General features: G+C 41.3%; 1 protein-coding gene across 1 annotated transcript in view; it reads right to left on the bottom strand.

Moving 5' to 3' along the window:
• The window catches only part of LOC124011136 (protein diaphanous homolog 2-like), a 610,415-nt gene extending 591,352 nt beyond the window's left edge, over nucleotides 1-19,063 (bottom strand). The window contains 2 exon segments of the mRNA XM_046324198.1: nucleotides 17,880-18,267; nucleotides 18,929-19,063. Of these exon segments, the coding sequence (XP_046180154.1) occupies nucleotides 17,880-17,963 (84 nt within the window). The 5' untranslated portion in view covers nucleotides 17,964-18,267; nucleotides 18,929-19,063.
• Between the last annotated feature and the right edge of the window lie 230 nt (nucleotides 19,064-19,293).

Below are 19,293 nucleotides of genomic sequence, written 5' to 3'. Positions count from 1 at the left end.
TTCCAGTGGGTCAGAAGTTTATATTAACTAAGTTGACTGTGCCTTTAAACAGCTTGGAAAATTACATAAAATTATGTCATGGCTTTAGAAGCTTCTTATAGGCTAATTGACATCATTTCAGTCAATTGGCGTTGTATCTGTGGATGTATTTCAAGGCCTACCTTCAAACTCAGTGCCTCTTTGCTTGACATCATGGGAAAATCTAAGGAAAACAGCCAAGACCTCAGAAAATAATTGTAGACCTCCACAAGTCTGGTTCATCATTGTTAGCAATTTCCAAATGCCTGAAAGTACCACGTTCATCTGTACAAACAATAGTACGCAAGTATAAACAGCATGGGACCACGCAGCCATCATACCGCTCAGGAAGGAGACGTGTTGTATCTCAGAGATGAACGTACTTCAGTGCGAAAAGTGCAAATCAATCCCTGAACAACAGCAAATGACCTTGTGAAGATGCTGGAGGAAACAGGTAAAAAAGTATCTATATCCACAGTACAACGACTGCTATATCAACATAACCTGAAAAGCCGCTCAGCAAGGAAGAAACCACTAGTCCAAAACCTCCATAATAAAGCCAGACTACGGTTTGCAACTGCACATGGGGACAAAGATCATACTTTTTGGAGAAATATCCTCTGGTGTGATGAAACAAAAATAGAACTGTTTGGCCATAATGACCATCATTATGTTTGGAGGGGAAAGTGGGAGTCAAAGAACACCATCCCAACCGTGAAGCACGGGAGTGGCAGCATCATGTTGTGCGGGTGCTTTGTTGCAGGAGGGACTGGTGCACTTCACAAAATAAATCAAATCAAATTGTATTTGTCACATACACATGGTTAGCAGATGTTAATGCGAGTGTAGCGAAATGCTTGTGCTTCTAGTTCCGACAATGCAGTGATAACCAACAAGTAATCTAACTAACAATTCCAAAACTACTGTAGATGGCATCATGAGGCATGGAAAATTATGTGGATGTATTGAAGCACCATCTCAAGACATCAGTCAGGAAGTTAAAGCTTGGTTGCAAATGGGTCTTCCAAATGGACAATGACCCCAAGCAAAATTCCAAAGTTTTGGCAAAATGGCTAAAGGACAACAAAGTCAAGGTATTGGAGTGGCCATCACAAAGCCCTGACCTCAATCATATAGAACATATGTGGGCAGAACTGAAAAAATGTGTGCGAGCAAGGAGGCCTACAAACCTGACTCAATTACACCAGCTCTGTCAGGAGGAATGGGACAAAAGTCACCCAACTTATTGTGGGACGCATGTGGAAGGCTACCCAAAATGTTTGACACAAGTTAAAAATTTAAAGGCAATGCTACCAAATACTAATTGAGTGTACGTAAACTTAAAATAAATAAAAGCTTAAATGAATCATTCTCTCTACTATTATTCTGACATTTCACATTCTTAAAATAAAAGTGGTGATCCTAACTGACCTAAGACCGGGATTTGTTACTCGGATTAAATGTCAAGAATGTCAAAAACTGAGTTTAAATGTACTTGGCTAAGGTGTCCGTAAACTTCCGACTTCAACTGTGTATTGCGATTCTCACTATTTGATAAGTACTGCGATTAATTACTGTGATTTTACTGCAATTCGATGTTCCAAACATATTGCTCACCACACAGTGCATTCGGAAAATATTCAGACCCCTTTTTTCATATTTTGTTACGTCAGAGCATTATTCTACAATCGATTAAATAAAACATTCTCATCAATCTACACACAATACCCAATAATGACAAAGTGAAATTCTTGGAAAGGTCCCGGCATACACCTATATATAGAGGCTTTTATATATATATATAAAAGGTCCCACAGTTGAAAGTGCATGTCAGAGCAAAAACTAAGCAATGAGGTTAAAGGAATTTTCCGTAGAGCTCCGAGACAGGATTCTGTCGAGGGACAGGTCTGAGGAAGGGGTACCAAAAAATGTCTGCAGCATTGAAGGTCCCCCAAGAACACATTGGCCTTCATTATTCTTAGATGGAAGATGACCGAGGGAAAGATGAACGGAGCAAAGTTCAGAGATCCTTGATGAAAACTTTCTCCAGAGCACTCAGGACCTCAGACTGGGGTGAAGGTTCACATTCCCACAGGAAGGCCCTATCCAGAAAGGCAAGACAATGCAGGAGTAACTTCAGGACATGTCTCTGAATGTCCTTGACTGGCCCAGCCAGAACCCGGACTTGAACCCAATCGAACATCTCTGGAGAGACTTGAAAATGGCTGTGAAGCAACGCTCCCCAACCAACCTGGCAGAGCTTGAGATGATCTGCAGAGAAGAATAGGAGAAACTCCTCAAAAACAGGTGTTCCAAGCTTGTAGCATCATAACCAAGAAGACTCGAGGCTGTAATCGCAGCCAAAGGTGCTTAAACAAAGTACTGAGTAAAGGGTCTGAACACTTACGTAAATGTTATATTTCAATTTTAAATGAATTTCTTTATGCTTTGTCATTATGGGGTATTGTGTGCAGATTGGTGAGGAAAAGCAACAATTGAATCCATTTTAGAATAAGGCTATAATGTAACAAAACGTGGAAAAAGTCAAGGGGTCTGAACAAGAGAGAGCCATGAGAAAGCAAGTTTTGATCAGTTTTGATCAGTTTTGATCAGTTTGGTGCAGCTACAACCAACTATTGCAAAAATAATATTGCGATATTGTCAAAACGATATATGGTCAGAAATAATATCCAGAAAATAGGTAACTGTATCTATATCCCCCCCCATCATTACTTTCAAACATTGTCTCTACAAGTGTGTAAAACATTGCACATTTTTCAAATGGGGTAATTTAACATATTTTAATCAGTTTAACAACAAGGGAACCTCTGTTGAGCTAATCGTCTTTACTTTAGGGGAAACCATCAGTTTACTTCTGCAGTCATTATCGCACGGCAACACTACAACAATGCAATTTGGTTTCCTTTAGGGGAAACCATCAATTCACTTCCGCACAGTCATTATCGTACGGCAACACTACAACAATGCAATTTACCACATAACAATTAACCATGCACATCCTCTGGGCTTCTCTGGCTTATTAAAACCTCAACTCTTTCATTGTAATAAATGTTTATTGCCCAACATTAATTCCTCAAAATAACCCAAATCGAATTAGCCCTCAGCTCCTTCATTATCGAAATAGGATTTTGTTTAGATAAAGGTTAATAAAATTGAAAAGCCCACTGCAATTTTGCTGGATTCATGGGTCCATATGAGTATGGAGAATATCACGAGTATAACTCATCTGGCAAGAGTTTTTAAATACAAAGGACTACAGTCGTGGCCAAAGTTTTGAGAATGACACAAATATTAATTTTCACAAATTCTGCTGCCTCAGTGTCTTTAGATATTTTTGTCAGATGTTACTATGGAATACTGAAGTATAATTACAAGCATTTCATAAGTGTCAAAGGCTTTTGTTGACACTTACATGAAGTTGATGCAAAGAGTCAATATTTGCAGTGTTGACCCTTCATTTTCAAGACCTCTGCAATCCGCCCTGGCATGCTGTCAATTAACTTCTGGGCCACATCCTGACTAATGGCAGCCCATTCTTGCAAAATCAATGCTTGGAGTTTGTCAGAGTGTGTGGGTTTTAATCTGTTCACCCACCTCTTGAGGATTGACCACATGTTCTCAATGGGATTAAGGTCTGGGTAGTTTCCTGGCCATGGACCAAAAATATTGATGTTTTGTTCCCCGAGCCAATTTTGCCTTATAGCAAGGTGCTCCATAATGCTGGAAAAGACTTTGTTCATCACCAAACTGTTCCTGGATGGTTGTGAGAGGTTGCTCATGGAGGATGTGTTGGTACCATTCTTTATTTCTTTGCTGTGTACTTAGGTAAAATTGTGAGTGAGCCCACTCCCTTGGCTGAGAAGCAACCCCACACATGAATGGTCTCAGGATGATTTACTGTTGGCATGACACAGGACTGATAGTAGCGCTCACCTTGTCTTCTCTGGACAAGCTTTTTTTCCGGATGCCCTAAACAATTGGAAAGGGGATTCAGAGAAAATGACTTTACCCCAGTCCTCAGCAGTCCAATCCCTGTATCTTTTGCAGAATATCAGTCTGTCCCTGATGTTTTAGATGGAGAGAAGTGGCTTCTTTGCTGCCATTCTTGACACCAGGCCATCCTCCAAAAGTCTGCGCCCCACTGTGCGTTCAGAGGCACTTACACCTGCCTGCTGCCATTCCTTAGCAAGCTCTGTACTGGTGGTGCACAGATCCCGCAGCTGAATCAACTTTAGGAGACGGTCATGGCGCTTGCTGGACTTTCTTGGGAGCCCTGAAGCCTTCTTCACAAAAATTGAACCGCTCTCCTTGAAGTTCTTGATGATCCGATAAATGGTTGATTTTGGTGCAATCTGACTGGCGCCAATATCCTTGCCCTTTTTGTGCAATGCAATGACGGCACGTGTTTCCTTGCAGGTAACCATGGATGACAGAGGAAGAACAATAATTCCAAGCACCACCCTCCTTTTGAAGCTTCCAGTCTGTTATTCAAACTCAATCAACATGACAGAGTGATCTCCAGCCTTGTGTTAACGAGAGAATCACTGAGATGATGTCAGCTGGTCCTTTTGTGGCAGGGCTGAAATGCAGTGGAAATGTTTTGGGGGGATTCAGTTCATTTGCATGGCAAAGAGGGACTTTAAAATTAATTGCAATTCATCTGATCACTCTTCATAACATTCTGGAGTATATGCAAATTGCCATCATACAAACTGAGGCAGCAGACTTTGTGAAAATTAATATTTGTGTCGTTCTCAAAACTTTTGGCCACGACTGTACAATAACTACTCAGTTTGCTTTCTTCTGGGCTAAAGGATATAGGGCCTATTTTAATTCCAGATACCGTCCTGCATTAGCAAATCTAAATGTTTTAGTAATGTTGTATTCATAAAGTGTCTCAGAGTAGGAATGCTGTTCTAGGATCAGTTTTGACTTTAAGATCATAATGAAAACAATTAGATGGACAGTAAGGGGGAGGGAGGGGGTACAATAGGCTTGCTCAAAGTGATACCACTAGGTGGTGTATGACATTTCCACAACTGCATTACATACTATTAATTCACATCTTTTCATGCCAAACATGTTGGCCTAGTTTCAAATATGTTTTTTCTACATATGTTATTTTTACATCATTACGCCATCTGCACATGAAGCACTTCCTGCTCACTCAATGGGGGAAAAAAGTCCCATTAAAAACGGATGGCATTTTCAGAGTTCATCTAAAAAGCAGCACGGAGACATACTTACACGGAAATCAGGGTTTTGCTTTAATTACTTGTAATTCATAACAAAGGATAACTAGGAGTGCTTGGTGTTGTTGGCACTAATGACTGTATCGCCATGTGCCGCTACTAACAATTCTTGACAACCTTGTGTCACTGCTCCCGCTCTCCCAGTCTCCTTCATAGCCTCTAGTATTCCAAATGTTCACTTCCACTTCCACTCTGCAATCACAGTTTGTCTGCATTCCTCACTATTGGATTTCCATTCTGGGCGTGGAAAGTGACGAATCCTTCTACCCAGGGACATGTTCACAGAATTGGGTTGAGTGTGAATCCAAAAACCTGCTGGAATGTATGTAGCACTTTCTTCTTAGTTAAACCAAACAGCTTGAACATAGTGGTTCACAGTTTACACATTTAGTTTTGGCCTCACTGGTTTATATGGACACAGCTTATTCAGTAGTAAACAAAACTTCAATGCATTGTATGTTGCTAAGGGACCGTCTCTGTGGACAGACTGAAGTACTGACCTAGAGTTCGCTTAACAGGGTGTGTTTGTGTGTGTGTGTGTGTGTGTGTGTGTGTGTGTGTGTGTGTGTGTGTGTGTGTGTGTGTTGGCGTGAAACAGATACAGACTCATTACATGGAAAGGCAGCAGACACCCAAGTATATAAAAGTATATATATATATACAGTAATATTGTGGACATATTCATTGAAAATAAGAATTTGTTCTTAACTTACTTGCCTAGTTAGTTAAAGGTTAAATAATAAAAGGATCATCCGAGATTAATCTGAGCACTCCACTGACATTTGCCCTGTTCATAAAATCCATCAGATAATGTTTAAAGTGAAAGGGGGAGCCCCTCAGTCGTCTCTGTGGTAGATGGGGAAAGAGCAGGGGAGGAATGACTGCCACCACCCTCTCATTGAACCATGGAAGTTCAAGGACGACCACGGAACTGCTTGCAGAAAACAGGATCCCCATTATAATGAATGGAAAAATGGCAATCTTCGTGGTCAATCTTTGTGTAAATAAAACATGTTTTAAAAGACAATCATAGTACCAATAATTGCTTATAAAACACCAGATGTGTGTCCTTGAACCAATTATTTTAAAATCGCACACAAAACAAGTATTTTTAGCTTTATTTATAATTTAGCTCCTAATTGCAACCTGCAGTACCCCATTTGGCCGTCAACTTGAGTTAAGGCGTCCACATACTTCCCATCTGGAACAGTTTGTGCATCACAGAAGGTTGGTGGCATGTTAAATGGGGAGGACAGACTCGTGGTAATGGCTGGAGTGGAATTAGTGAAATGATATCAAACACATAGTTTCTATTTTGAGGAAGTGGATGGCTATGGAGTTTCAAGATGGACAAACAGTACGATTGCTGCTTTTTTCTATTTTTTCGAACGAAGGTCTTTTACGGGAGTATGCGAGCACACTCATTCGGCTCGCCTAACTGAACTCAAGAATGTGGAAGGCGTTACTCAATGAGAGGGGAGATCACTGAGCTCAAACTGTGCATGTTATATACCCTTGAGCCGCCATCTTAACCGACTTAATTTGGCTTCAATGCGCTATTGAGTCTTTACATAGGAATAATGGTGTCACGTGATTAGGGCCATCACCGACAAAAACAAACCTTGGTCGACTTAGAGTCATCCTGTTCTTTCGACCAATCAATTGGTCAAAATGTTTAAACTTATTTTTCCATATATAAAACCAACGACATATGCACTGAGCTTGTCTGATGCTTTAAGCAAACTGTTTGATAAAATAATAAAGACACAGAAATTACTCAAGAAGGAGCCCGATGGTCACACTGTGTAAAAAAAGAAAGCCGGCGAGTGCCTGTGTGATTGACGCAGGATGTTATTATTACACTGTCCGTGCTGTTCCTGTAACATAATTTCATCCATTTAGTTAGCAAAATCCCTAATTTGCTTAGAAAAAACATTCTGTAATCCCCCAACCCATGCTCTCTTTACGTGAAACATGTAAGCATCGCATGCATGTGAACAATAGGGACTGACCTATCATAATCAACAAAATCATCAACAAAATGTTTTATTACAAACTCCTAAAACAGTAATGTCGAGAGCAAAAAGAAACTTGAACCGGGCGAATGTTTACTGGTTGCTTAGGAGGAAAAGGGGGAGGTCAGATCTGTGGAAGACTACTAGAAATCAAGAAAAAATAAGGGTAAGGAGCAAGTGTTGCATGACTGTTATGTGTGCCAAACAGTTACATTTAGATGACAATATTATTTTTTCTGACCACTTGGAACAATGTAAACAACAAATAAATACATATTCAGTGCATTCAGAAAGTATTCAGACCCCTTGACTTTTTCCAAGTTGTCATGTTAGAGCCTTATTATAAAATGTATTAAATAGTTTTTCCCCTCAATCAATCTACACACAATACTCCATAATGACAAAGCAAAAAAAAAAAGTTTAGAAACTTCTGCAAATGTCTTAAAAATAAAAAACAGATATCACATTTACACAAATATTCAGACCCTTTACTCAGTACTACGTTGAAGCACTTTTGGCAGTGATTACAGCCTTGAGTATTCTTGGGTAGAATGCTAAAAGCTTGTCACACCTGTATTTGAGGAGTTTCTCCCATTCTTCTCTGCAGATCCTCTCAAGCTCTGTCAGGTTGGATGGGGAGATTTGCTGCACAGATATTTGCAGGTCTCTCCAGAGATGTCCGAATGGTCTCTGGCTAGGCAATTCAAGGACATTCAGAGACTTGTCCCGAAGCCACTCCTGGGTTATCTTGGCTGTGTGCTTCTGGTCGTTGTACTGTTGGAAGGTGAACCTTCGCCCCAGTCTGAGTGCTCTGGAGCAGGTTTTCATCAATGAGAGCTCTGTACATTGCTCTGTTCATCTTTCCCTCGATCCTGACTAGTCTCCCAGTCCCTTCCGCTGAAAAACATCTCCACAGCATGATGATGCCACCACCATGCTTCACTGTAGGGATGGTGTTCAGTTTTACCGGGCAGCCAGCTCTAGGAAGAGTCTTGGTGGTTTCAAACTTCTTCCACTTAAGATTGACAGAGTGGGCCTCCAGAGTAATGCAGCGGTCTAATGCACTGCATCACAGTGCTTGAGGCGTCACTACAGCCCCGGGTTTGATCCCAGGCTGTGTCACAGTCAGCCGTGACCGGGAGTACAAAATTATATTTTTTAAAGAGATTGATGGAAGCCACTGTGTTCTTAGGGACCTTCAATGCTGCAGAAGTGTTTTGGTATCCTTCCCTAGATATGTGCCTCAACATGATCCTGTCTCAGAGCTCTACGGACAATTCCTTCGACCTCATGGCTTGGTTTTTGCTATGACATGCACCTTTTCAAATCATGTCCAATCAATTGAATTTACCACAGGTGGACACCAATCAAGTTGTAAAAACATCTCAAGGATGCACCTTAGCTCAATTTCGAGTCTCATAGGAAAGGTTCTGAATGCTTTGGAAATAAAGTATTTCAGTTTTAGAATAATTTCAAAATAAGTCTGTAATGTAACAAAATGTGGAAAAAGGAGTCTGAATACTTTCTGAATGCACTGTATATACAATACCAGTCAAACATTTGGACACCTACTCATTTAAGGGTTTTTCTTTATTTGTACTATTTTCTACATTGTTGAATAATAGTGAAGACATTAAAACTAAATAATAGCTCAAATAAGCAAAGAGTAACGACAGTCCATTATTACTTTAAGACATGAAGGTCAGTCAAAATGGAAAATGTCAAGAACTTTTAAAGTTTCTTCAAGCGCAATCGTAAAAACCATCAAGGGCTATGACAAAACTGGCTCTCATGAGGACCGCCACAGGGAAGGAAGACCCAGAGATGCCTCTGCTGCAGAGGATAAGTTCATTAGAGTTAACTGCACCTCAGGTTGCAGCTCAAATAAATGCTTCACAGAGTTCAAGTAACAGACACATCTCAACAACTGTTCAGAGGAGACTCAGGCCTTCATGGTCGAATTGATGCAAAGAAACCACTACTAAAGGACACCAATAATAAGAAGAGACTTGTTTGGGCCAAGAAACACAAGCAATGGACATTAGACTGGTGGAAGGTGGTCTTTTGGTCTGATGAGTCCAAATTTTAGATTTTTGGTTCTAACCGCCGTGTCTTTGTGAGACGTAGAGTAGGTGAATGGATGATCTCCGCATGTGTGGTTCTCACAATGAAGCATGGAGGAGGTGGTGTGATGGTGTGGGGGTGCTTTGCTGGTGACACTTTCTGTGATTTATTTAGAATTCAAGGCACACTTAACCAGCATGGCTACCACAGCATTCTGAAGCGATACGCCATCCCATCTGGTTTGCGACTATCATTTGTTTTTCAGAAGGACAACGGCCCAACACACCTCCAGGCTGTGTAAGGGCTATTTGAGATGGTTTGTGATGAGTTGGACCGCAGAGTGAAGGAAAAGTAGCCAACAAGTGCTCAGCATATATGGGAACTGCTTCAAGACTATTGGAAAATCATTCCAGGTGAAGCTGGTAGAGAGAATCCCAAGAGTGTGCAAAGCTGGCATCAAGGCAAAGGGTTGCTACTTTGAAGAATCTGAAATATATTTTGATTTGTTTAACGCTTTTTTTGGTTACTATATGATTTTGTATGTGTTATGTCATAGTTGTCTATGTGTTATTTCATGATGTCTTAACTGTTAATCTACAATGCAGAAAGTAGTACAAATAAAGAAAAAAACCTTGAATGAGTAGGTGTTCTAAAACTTTTGACCGGTAGTGTATATTTGCCTTTAAAGTTGGAGCACAAATTGGCCAGCAACCTATTTATTTATTTTTGGGGCCAAATACGACAAACGGAAACCCTGGGCCACAGCTAGATAACTACTTAGCAAGATACCGAAGAAGAAATGTAATTCACCCTCCATAAACCCAATCCCGACAGTGCCTATTTCATATCCAAATGTTTAGCTAGCTAGCTAGCTAGCTAACGTTTACATATATTCGCTAGCAAGCACAACATAGCTACTTAGCTAGATAGTGCAGTGTCCTTAGCTAGCTAGATAACTTGGCAGCTAACACAGGCAGCTAACACAGGCAGTTATTTCATGTAAACTAGCTAATCTATTGTGATATAATTATATCAATACTAACTAAAGTGGTTAACTAGTGTGAAGGAAGTATTGTGTTTTGTGCATTGTGTGTGCACTTAGCTAGCTACCATCCCATAGCCTACATTGCATATGAAGTCTGACTGGTTCATCTGTGGATGTTCGGAGAAAATGCCTTCGCCATTTTAAAAGTAGAAATGGTTCGTTCGTCACAACCGGATCGTCATGCAGCAAGTACCGCTTTTGTTGTAGCAAAATAAGGGACGGCCTCCCACTGTGATAAGTAACTATTAGCAGTTTCTCAGTATGTTTCATGCTTTAGTGTCTTTCCATATTTTTTTTTTTACCTTTATTTAACTAGGCAAGTCAGTTAAGAACAAATTCTTATTTTCATTGACGGCCTAGGAACAGTGGGTTAACTGCCTTGTTCAGGGGCTGAACGACCAATTTTTTACCTTGTCAGCTCAGGGATTCGATCTTGCAACCATTAATTTACTAGTCCCAATGCTCTAACCACTAGGCTACCTGCCGCCCCGGCTCAACATCAAGACATTGAAGTCATGTGGAAAGAACTGACTATTTACCGACTCATTTGGGAGTTTACTAGAGTTGGGGGGGTCCTTGCCAATGTACTGTATCGTGATAAAATGTAATCATGAGGTCCCTGACAATACCCAGCCCTAGTAATTTACACCACGTCAAGGTTGAAGAATGAGATTTATACTTCTTTATTCTTCTAATTGCCAAGAACAGGCCTGTATAAATATCTGACAGGGTGATGTCAGATCAGATGGAGCCTTTTCTTCCACAGCCAGCGTGACTAAAGCATTCTTCACCACTTCCTCTCTCCCACTTCCTGAGTGGCATGAAAAACTCACATGGTCTATTTCCTGCTGTTCTCTTCTCACACAGACCCTCTATCTCCACAATTGAGGACCAGGCCACCAAGGACACCATACAAAATCACAAAATAACATATAAATTCTTCTATCTGATACTGCTATCTACCTCTATCAGCCAAATTAGTTTTACCACAACAGTAACACCACAGCACAACTGAGTCATTGAAATGTAGGCATCCACTACTATTGATACGGTAGGCTTCTGTATACAGTAGACCTTGTACTGTTGTGTTGTATCACTCTTTGATGGCCATGGCATGTTAGCATATTAGCCGTGTTTGAACAAGGCCTATTCTTTCTTTCAGTATTTTTTAATGGAAGTATCACGCCCCACATTCACACATGTAGCTGTGACCTGATGTGCATCCTAAAGCCCCTAAAAACATGCCAAAATTTGAATCACTGAGGTATAACAATCCCTTCCTCTCTCTGTGTGTGTGTGTGTGTGTGTGTGTGTGTGTGTGTGTGTGTGTGTGTGTGTGTGTGTGTGTGTGTGTGTGTGTGTGTGTGTGTGTGTTGAACTCTGTGTGACCTTTGAGTTACTGATCTACACTAATCCTTTTGCTATCTCTAAAAGAGAGCATTGGCGAAAAGGACTATGGCATTCTAGGAATTTGGCAGTCATATGCCTATGTCACCTGATCATATGAAAGTTCACATGAGGTACGCTAGTGTGGTTACAATGTAAGATGTCGTTTTGCTTGATGTTGTTTACTTGGCAAGAAGACAAATTTTACACCTTCAGCCTGAGAAACTTTAGCTAGTAGTCCCAACAGAATTCCAGAACATGAACGGAAACCATGTAACCACAACAGTGAAAATAATATAGGATATCTCATCCAAAATATTTCATTTAGACAAAAGATACACTATTTTGTTCTCCAATGCTATGAGCAACCATTAACATTGTGAATCAAGGGGTCCAGTAACCCTCCACAATGACAGTCTATTATTCCACCCTACTGTGTAATCCCTTATGTCACTTGTCTATTTATCATATAAAACTTGGCATGGAATCTAGCTAGGATATTTATGCAATAAGTTAGGACATACATTCATACACATTTTATTTGTGCAAGTCTAATCATTAATATAATCTATATAACATATGGGCTAGGCCAGTGTTTCCAAATCCAATCCTCGCATACACCCAACAGCACACATTTTTTAAACATTTCTAATTCACATGCATATAAATTACACACTTGTAAATGTGAAATAGGATTAAGACTGGAAGACTGATGTTGGCAAACACTGGGCTAGGCTACAGTATGAATTTGACAAATCAACCAACTCCAAATGTGGAGGAGATTAAGTTGTTTTATATTTTCCCTGTATTGTACAATCATGTCATCAGTCATACCACCTAAATTGCTTCACACATGAAGTCAGAGAGCAGTCACAAAACGTGTCAGTAAGTCAATGTCAACATTATTATTATACTGATATGCTTTGAGAGCAGCTCTATTCAAATATATTTATGACTACTACACACTGAAATGTAGAGTAAATAAGCTTTTCTGCCTCTCAGTTAATTAAATTGGCCTTAAATTGGTTTTCACGTATGTTAACTGAATCAAAATCTTTATTTGAGATTCACTTACATTAAACGAGTTGAAATACAGCTTAGCATTTACTCCGTTTCATTATTAAGACAGTATAACCCACATAATCCTCCAGTTGTCAAGGGATCTTGGGGTACATATGGTGGCACACCTACCTACCTACCTACCTACCTACCTACCCTGGAATGCAGCGGAGGGGGCTCTAGGTCTGGATAACCGGATCTCATGAATTCCTTCATTTACATTTACATTTATCTGTTCATTCCGTTAGAAGTCAAAGGTGCTTGGCGGTTATACTTTGATAACTGCAAACATGGGGCAACCAAAAATGACTCATACATGACATTTGTGACAGACAACCTGATAAAAGTGGCCTTAACCTTAAAATTATCTGAGGTGTTTTCCTGGCGTCCTTGGCTGTTATTTTGTGTCCACATCACAAACAAGAGCCCAGATAGTGTTGTTGTGACGTTATCCTGCCGGTGACTCAATAAAACAAACACAGCTTTCAAATGTTTGTCTCCTCACCAGAGGCGCTTTCAACAGGTAAGACTGAGCCTTTCGCTGAAGTCTAAAGGAAACCCACGCTAAAGGGAATCATACTGCCCTGCCACCACAACTCTCAGTGGAGCTGCTTTGAAATGACAACCTCCACCTCTAATCCACCTTAAAACACAGACTCATCACTATCCCTAAATTCTGGCCTCGATCCACACACATTCCCACTGATCACAGACAATCTCTGAATCTCTTTCTCTGGAAGAAATCAAGGGTCAGGGAAAGTGTTGGGAAATATTTTGGCATGTATATAAGCCTGCATGCATCTAGGCATGCATGTGCAAAGAGGGGAGAAAAAAAGGAGGGAAAAACTAAAAGTCAGATCAAGGCTCCACCCAGGGATGAATGATGACTTCCTCCCTCCACTCTCAGGCCATCTGGGTTAGCAAGAGCCAGAGCACCCAGAGCACGGGCCTGCATCTCTTTGCCTTCGCTGCACTGTTGAGGATTAGGCAACACTAGTGAACATGCCTGAGACCTCTTAAGGATTGTGTAGCGCGCAGTGAGCTCACCGAATGGGAGTGTCCTGGGATGACATCAGCATTCAGCAAGGCAGTAGTGAGGCAGCAACTAAGAACACTAAAGACCGGACTGTGGTGTCAACGAATGGAAGGTAGTGGCTGGGCGACTGGAGGACATTTAAGAGTTACATGGTGTTGTTGTAACACTCTACATTTCCGCAACATTTAAATACCACATGAACTGCACCCTCTCGGGAGACCATGGGGGTTCTGGTCCTACTATGTCATTACAGTCTACAAAACACAGGGGTTTTCTGCTGGCTAGAAATCACAGCCATTCTATTTACGTTAGTTAACCCTGCTGGAACACATACCAGAGATCCAACCCCTCCCCACTGCCTGCAACCCAAGAGCTAGAGGAATTATTTATTTGTTTTGTTAGTACTTCTCGTCACAGTCATTCTTGGGCTGGGAATTGCTAGAGACCTCGCGATACAATATCACAATACTTAGGTGCCAATACGATATGTATTGCGATTTGGTACTGTGATTGTATTGCGATTCGATGATTCGAAAAAAATTCTCACCAGCAGAGGGACAAGAGAGAGCCATGAGAAAACAAATTAAAGTGTTGAAAACAAATTGGCACCCTATTTTTTTTTAAAGATGGAAAACTCGCTATGAAGAAAAAATATGGGAGTTTTGGTACAGGTACAGCCAACTAGCGCAAAAAGAATATTGCAATATTGCCAAAGCGATGCAATACAATAATATCCCGATATGTAACTAGCTATTTATTTATTTATTTATTATACACAGAGCTCTGTGTGGCTGCTCATCTGGTTTAGAGTCATAACTTGAGGCAACGAGAGGTTTGCAATTGCATAAGCCAAATGGAGCAGCTCACCAATGGGCAGATTCTCCCAGTCACAACAGCCCTACTGCTCAAGACAGAAGAATCCTGCCCATCGCAGTCAGGACATGGTTGAGTAAAAATTGGAAGGACATATTTGGTAAACAAAGTCATAAAGTCGGCCAGATAGCCATCCTGCTCTTTAATTTTAGGCTAAACGGATAATCTTCTTTACCTTAGTGGTGGCCAAGGTTAGGGCATTGTCCTGGATAACTCATCTCTCTTGATCCACAGATTAGCTGAATGAACGCTGTCATACTAGACTTAACTACTTAACATGCTGGCCTTGTACAGGAACCCTTCCCAGGTTACACTATAGTAAGTCAGTGACAGGAAATGGAGCAGTGTCAAGACATGTGATCAGCTCAACTGTATGCCTACATCCTGGTTGAGCAGAGGAGGCAACTTTGCCTTCTTTGACTTTTGCTCAAGGAGCTTACAAACAGCAGGGCAAGAACAGTCCACTGTACCGCAGTTGATTGACAACTCTGGTGGCACAGAAAGCCCTGTGGCGGCAAGTGGCAAAAGTTGAACTTTTTTCGATTCAAGCGGCAGAGGCAAATATGCGGCTGTGTTCCCATGTAGAATTTCCACTTTCCCTCCCCTTGCATTTCTGCCGCTCTTTGTAACATGCTTCTTTTACAGCCCATCTTTCCAACCAGTTTTAGTTTCCAACAGGGTGAGTGGAACGGTCATTATGATGACCACACTGAAGAGAGACCACATCCCTTCAGTGTTGTAATTAAGACATGGGAGTCCACCTTTAAAAAATCCTGAGATTGTCCTACATACACTGGTGACTAATTATTACCGAACATGGTTTATTTTGGGGCAAATTTTGTTGAAGTTAATTCAGTCAAAGTAGTTTGTGAAATACGAATAATTATGTATACCCCACTTAAATTTCAGGCGAGAGATGAGGTGCTGGGCCTCCCGGGCGGCGCAGTGGTTAAGGGGCGCTGTACTGCAGCGCCAGCTGTGCCATCAGAGACCCTGGGTTAGCGCCCAGGCTCTGTCGTAACCGGCCGCGACCGGGAGGTCCGTTGGGCGACGCACAATTGGCCTAGCGTCGTCCGGGTTAGGGAGGACTTGGTCGGTAGGGATGTCCTTGTCTCATCGCACACCAGCGACTCCTGTGGCGGGCCGGGTGCAGTGCGCGCTAACCAAGGTTGCCAGGTGCATGGTGTTTCCTCCGACACATTGGTGCGGCTGGACGCATGACTTTCAACCTTAGTCTCTCCCGAGCCCGTACGGGAGTTGTAGCGATGAGACAAGATAGTAGCTACTACAACAATTGGACACTACGAAATTGGGGAGAAAAAGGGGTAAAATTTTAAAAAGAGATGAGGTGCTCTGGGAAGTAATAGCTCAATAGACCCTAGAGACACTACGATCACAACTATACACCTCCTATATCAACCAGTGCGTGGGTAACTAAACAATCCTAGACACTATACCAGACTACACTTAGTGGACAATTTATTAGGTTCACGAAAATGGTTCGCTCCTACAGACAGTGAGTCAAGTGACCATGGCTTGCAAAATAAAGCAGGACAGACAGGCATCGAGGCATTCAGTTACTGTTAAATTGAATGTTACAATGGGCAAAACGAGTGTGAGCCGGTTCCAGTATCTCAGAAACAGACGGCATCCTGGGCTTTTCACACACAACAGTGTTTAGGATTTACAGAGAATGGTGCGACAAACAAAAAAACATCCAGTCAGCGGCAGTCCTGTGGCCAAAAACAGTTAGTTGATGAGAGGTTGAAGTAGAATGGCAAGAATCGTGAAAACTAACAGGCTGGCACAAACAGGTAAATAACGACGCAGTACAACAGTGGTGTGCAGAACGGCATCTCGGAATGCACAGACGACCACACCGGGTCCCACTCCTATCAGCTAAAAACAAAAAAGAAGCAGCTCCAGTGGGCCCCCAATCAACAACACTGGGAGGAGTGGAAAAACATTGCCTGGTCCGATGAATCATGGTTCCTGTAATGGTGTGGGGAATGTTTTCCTGGCACACGTTAGGTCCCTTGATACCAATTGAGCAATGTTTCCATGCCCCAAAGAATTCAGGCTGTTCTGGAGGCAAAGGGGTGTCCAACCCAGTACTAAATGGTGTACCTAATAAACTGGACACTGAGTGTATATCAACCAGTGTGGGGGTAACTAAACAACGCTAGACACTATCAGACAAGGCCGATAGGGAGACTCCACAGCTAAATTGAAGAATGAAATAAAGTCTGTTAGATACAAGCTATCAGTTATTATCAACAAGTAACTTAGCTGCCTAGCCTATGCACTGTTGCTTGGTGGTTGTTCATGTCATAGTGCTGATAATACCGTTTAGTTTGGTTCAGGTTTTATCTATAATGCTGACACTCATGCACAGCACAAAAGACTGCTCTGAAAACCACAAGGACTTGTTCTGCCCTCATGGTCAGCAAGTTGCTGACCTTTCCACTTAAACCGTCTCTGCAACATGAATGCTTTGACGTTCAAACTAACTGTAATGGAGACCATATCAAAGGCCTCACCTGGTACTTGTAGGAAAGACTTAGATGAAAAAGCATAGGGTTTTCAAAAGTAACTTAAGTGAAATACGAGCAGCCATCTAGGCTAAAATATGACTATTACATTAAATAGTAATACGATTCCCATTTGGGGCTGCCAGCCCATCAATAGATATTTCTAAGCGTGTCTTGCGCCACAGGGATGCAGTGCATGACATGTGATGTAGTCAACTCCCCAGGGTTACTAGCGTGAGCAGTGGGGTTGGTTCATAAACTGTTGTGATGGATTGACTTTAACACACGGGCATACAATTGAGGTGACTGATTAAAAAGGTCTAATGCAAAACAGTAAATGGGGCATGTGCATAAATTCCTTTGCATGGCTTTCAACATCCAAACTTATGAGTTGTAAAACTGATTCACTCATAACTAGCATGCGAAAACTATGTAACAATTTACATAACTTGGTCAAAATGACATTATATTGCAATGGGAAGTCTGTATATCAGGTAACCCTTGAATGTCAAATAACAGGACACAGTTCAGATTAACTTTTCAAAGGAAGTTGGCTCAGAAAACTCAGAAAATACCTACCAGTTTTTTGTTTTTACTTTCATCCTCTTTTTCTTTCTTTTTATTAGGTTTATTAGGATCCTCTCCACCACTTGCTTGATCCATTTTGAGATTTAGTTCCTGTACAGACTTCAGAAGACTCCTCAAAAGTAAACTCCACCACTCTTGTGAACACTTTCAAAAATACCAGAGTAAAGTTTCCTCAAAACCCATGCCATTCAAGTTGGCTTCAAATAAAAATGTTGGTAAAAGTATTCCAAAGTACGGTCCGTTTGTTCTTATAATTGTATCCAGCTGAGAAGTAAAACACTTTTGCTTGACGAAGAAAGGTGTGGCAGGGTAGCCCTGTATCCATCCAGATGTCCCTTTATCACAGTAGCAACGGTCTCAGTCCAAACCGTAGAGAAATCTGGCGCAAAAAGAACAAATTATATTTTAGAATGTCAATCGTACTCACTTGTGGTGCACAAATGTTTATCTAAAATCACTGTACCGCTCCATGTTGACACCTGCTTTCAGGAATAACCTACTTATTATGCAGGTACCTTTGCTGTGAATAGCGTACATCGTAATACCGTACAGCAATGTGTTAAAAACAGCCAGTCAACGGTTTGTTTTAAGAAGAAACCAAATGTTGCCATTTACTTGCGTGGAATACAGTTAAATAAATGCATTACTGTTACACAAAACAAACTTAGTAGCTGACTATGTAGCATGGATATTAACAATGTAACAACCTAATACAAATGTAGCAGTGTTACCATGATTATATGGAGAGTTTACACTGTCAAGACACATTGTAAACATGCAACATTTACTTCCAACAAATCCACAATATTAATGAAATGTATTTGAAATATCAAACATTTTATAGGATAGGAAAACCACCGTTGCTGCCTAAGCGCTTACTTTAGAAATGCCTTACAAAACGGGGAGCAGATACATTTTATTTGACCTGCATAGCTCCAATAAACTTAATTGACTTGCTGCAGTCGCTTAAAATATGTAAACAATGTAACAATTAAATAAATCTGTCAAAGACAACTCACAAAATATCATCCCAAGCTTACCATTTCAACCAAACCTGAGAGCCAGGCCCACTGTAGTTCTGTTCACCGAACATTCCGATTCGCCCACGGGCCATGTGAGGAAGCAAGGATTCCGTCAGCCATTGGTCACATCAGCGCTCACTCGAGGGGTCGCGGTTGCTGGCGTCGACAAGGAGGAGACTATTGTTGAAATGAAGAGGTCAGACTGATTTCACAGCGACTGGATAGGGTTTAAATCATACAAGGCTCGCAGCGGACATAAGGAAATCCAGCAAGCCAGCGTGTACCTTTCTGTTCATCGTGGCATGTTTGTGAGAGACGGATAGCGCGAAAGCGCGAACCGAACACAATAGGTTGCTTATATTTGATATAGCTAAACTACAAAT

This window comes from Oncorhynchus gorbuscha, linkage group LG23 (assembly GCF_021184085.1).
Source record: "Oncorhynchus gorbuscha isolate QuinsamMale2020 ecotype Even-year linkage group LG23, OgorEven_v1.0, whole genome shotgun sequence".
NCBI classification, from domain to species: domain Eukaryota; kingdom Metazoa; phylum Chordata; class Actinopteri; order Salmoniformes; family Salmonidae; genus Oncorhynchus; species Oncorhynchus gorbuscha.
This window is presented reverse-complemented; position numbering and strand designations above follow the sequence as displayed.